Here is a 2,785-nt window from a genome sequence, read left to right as displayed (position 1 = left end):
GAAGTCAGCTACGAGCATCAGATAAGTTTGCGGGAGGCAAATATGCTTGAGTGCACCCTTGATTCGTGAACGCCCAAACTGAGTGCATGTAATCATAAAAATTTTTATTCCTTTTGGTGGATCTGGACGTGCCGCTTGGTAATCGTCTTGCTCACAGTTTTTGTTATCGGCTACACAATCCTCGCTAGAACGCTTCCAGCGAGCAGTTCGCCGGGAAAAGCTACCTGCGTAAAAGCAGCAGGTTGTTGTTTTGGGTCACGGTCCTGCTTTATTGCTTTTTCTAAAAAGGCGAAGTCATTGACATTAATTGTGCTCAAGCGATCAACGCTAGACATATTCGTTTTTTTGTATTGGTGCAGGCATCTGAAAAGAATTACGCTAGCAGACCGCAACTAGGTATCGGCGCGAGGGACTCTGTTCTAATAGATTCTCGCTTCTCCTCTTCCCGTATAATTTAAAGAGATCTACATTCAACTCTCTACTACTATGTCATTGCGGGTGCGGCAAGTACGTCCGTCCCTGCTGCCTGCGCGACGCTTCATGTGCTCTTCGACCTCCGCGCATCCCCAACCCCCTCCACTACTGATAACACGCCATGATCTGGGAGGCAAACTAGTCGCGGAGTCAAGTAATACGGGGGTGATAGTTACACTTGCCCTAAACCGGCCTGAAGCCCGGAACGCCTTGAACAAAGCATTGGTTACTGCGTTGAACGATGCCCTTTCCTCCCTCGCCCAGGATCAGATTGCCCGTGTCCTTCTTCTCACCAGCTCCGCGCCTACGAAGGCCTTCTGCGCCGGCGCCGACTTGAAAGAACGTGCTAATATGTCTCCCTCGGAAGTTTCCTCCTTCGTCTCCAGCCTTCGGGCCCTGATGGACGGCGTGGAGAATTTACCAATGCCTGCCCTCGCTGTCCTGGAGGGCGGTGCCTATGGTGGCGGCCTGGAATTGGCGTTAGCGTGCGATATGAGGGTGGCAGGACCCAAGGCTGAAATGGGCCTGACGGAGACAAGCCTGGCAATCATCCCGGGGGCGGGAGGCACGCAGCGTTTGCCGCGTCTGATAGGCGCGGCCAGGGCCAAGGAGATGATGTTTCGGGCCACGCGTATCGGCGCGTCGGAGGCGCATCGGCTGGGTTTGGTGAATGCGGTGGCGACGGAGGAGGAGGAGGGAGGAGTGGGGGGATTGGCAGCCCGGTGGTGCCGGGAGATCGCCTCGAACGGGCCGGTGGCAGTGCGCGCGGCGAAGCAGGCAGTGCGGGAAGGGATGGAGGTGCCCCTGGCCCCGGGCCTGGCGATTGAGAGGGCGTGCTACGCCAAGGTCATCCCCACCGAGGACAGGCTGGAGGGCCTGAGGGCGTTCAGGGAGAAGCGGAAGCCGGTGTATGCGGGGAAGTAGGGGGTTGGTAAGAGGTGGTAGGGTGGTGGGGAAAGAGGGAAGGAGGGAAGGAAGGAGGGAGGGAGACGGTGCTAGGCCCTGTGGGCGCCTCGAGGTCCCCCGAAATGTGTAACACAACCGTCGACGCGTCCATGAGGCATCGCCAAGGATGCGTGCCTGCATATCGTACGTTCATTTCGTTACTTTGGATCCGAGGACATTGCCTCTGTCCCAAACGCCTCGCACATCCTAGGAATCCGGAGAAGCGCCCCACCGTTTTGGGCCGAATATCACCGACGTCAGGCCTGAGCACCCTCGCAGTCCTTGTCGTCCTTACGGTAATCACCGACAGGATCGGCTCCATTGGGAGAGCATGGGGCCCCGGTCTCTCCGGCGGCCATGTCCCTACCCCCTCACAAGCGTCCTCGTCGCCACTTTCCTCTAGCCGACGATATCGCCCCCCGTACACGTGCTATCTATCGGAAACGTTCCTTCCCTCACTTCATTCTGATGACCCGCCCTTCCTCCCTTCCCTCCCTCCCCCTCTTTCCCCCTTCCCGTTCAGAAATCCTGTCCTTTCCCCCACTTCCACGGGGAGAGCCTCCACCCCTCCCCCCTTTTCCCCTCCACGGATCGCCGCGCTGCCTTCCTGTGAGAGCCCCGCCGCGGCATGCGTGCTGCTGAATTGAAGCCGAAGCCTTTCGTAATGGGCCAGCTCCTCTGCGGCCACGGAGGGGGCGACTTTCGTGGCGGCCTCCAAGAGATCTTCCTGGTAGACCCGCGCCACGCATTCTTCGGGGGATAAATGCGACAAAAACGTCCCCAGGCTCAACTTCCCTCCCCCCGTCCCACCCTCCTTCCCCTCCTCCCCTCCCTCATTCAAGACCGCCAGCTCCTCCTCCAATTCAGCCACCCGCCGGCGCAATGCCCGCATCAAAGCCTGGGCGGCCACGGCGGAAAAGTCGGCCCCAGTAAAATTCGGGGGAAGTCGGGAAACCACGTCGGACAAATCCACGTCCTCGCCGAAGGGAAACTTCCGGGTCGCCGCCTGCAGGATGGCGCGTCGGCTGCCCGCGTCGGTGGTATTCCCCAGGTACAAGAGTCGGTCGAAGCGGCCGGGGCGCAGCAAGGAGGAATCCAAGAGGTCCGGGCGGTTCGTCGCACCGATGACAAAGACGTCCTGTCTCCCCGTTTCTCCCTCCCGCCCTCCTTCCACCCCTCCCTCCCCCGAGGAGACCGCATCCAGTTCCACCAGCAGCTGCGCCACCACCCGGTCCATCACCCCTCCACTGTCGCTACCGCGGCCCCGCTGCGGGGCCAAGGAGTCCAACTCGTCGAAGAACAAGACGGCAGGCGCCGCCGCCCGGGCCCGGGCAAACGCTTGACGCACGTTCCGTTCGCTCTCCCC

General features: G+C 60.1%; 1 protein-coding gene across 1 annotated transcript; it reads left to right on the top strand.

Annotated features, from left to right (window-relative positions):
* Positions 1 to 2,363: 2,363 nt before the first annotated feature.
* On the top strand, positions 2,364 to 2,584 carry NGA_2066100 (aaa atpase domain-containing protein; the record flags this gene model as incomplete). Its single annotated transcript, XM_005854268.1, has 1 exon — positions 2,364 to 2,584. A coding segment is annotated over one exon (221 nt), but the record flags the coding sequence as incomplete, so codon positions are not given.
* Between the last annotated feature and the right edge of the window lie 201 nt (positions 2,585 to 2,785).

The sequence above is a fragment of the Nannochloropsis gaditana genome (genome assembly GCF_000240725.1).
Source record: "Nannochloropsis gaditana CCMP526 unplaced genomic scaffold scaffold562, whole genome shotgun sequence".
Classification (NCBI taxonomy): Eukaryota; class Eustigmatophyceae; order Eustigmatales; family Monodopsidaceae; genus Microchloropsis; species Microchloropsis gaditana.
The sequence above is the reverse complement of the archived record's forward strand: the minus strand, read 5'-3'. Positions and strand labels throughout refer to the sequence as shown.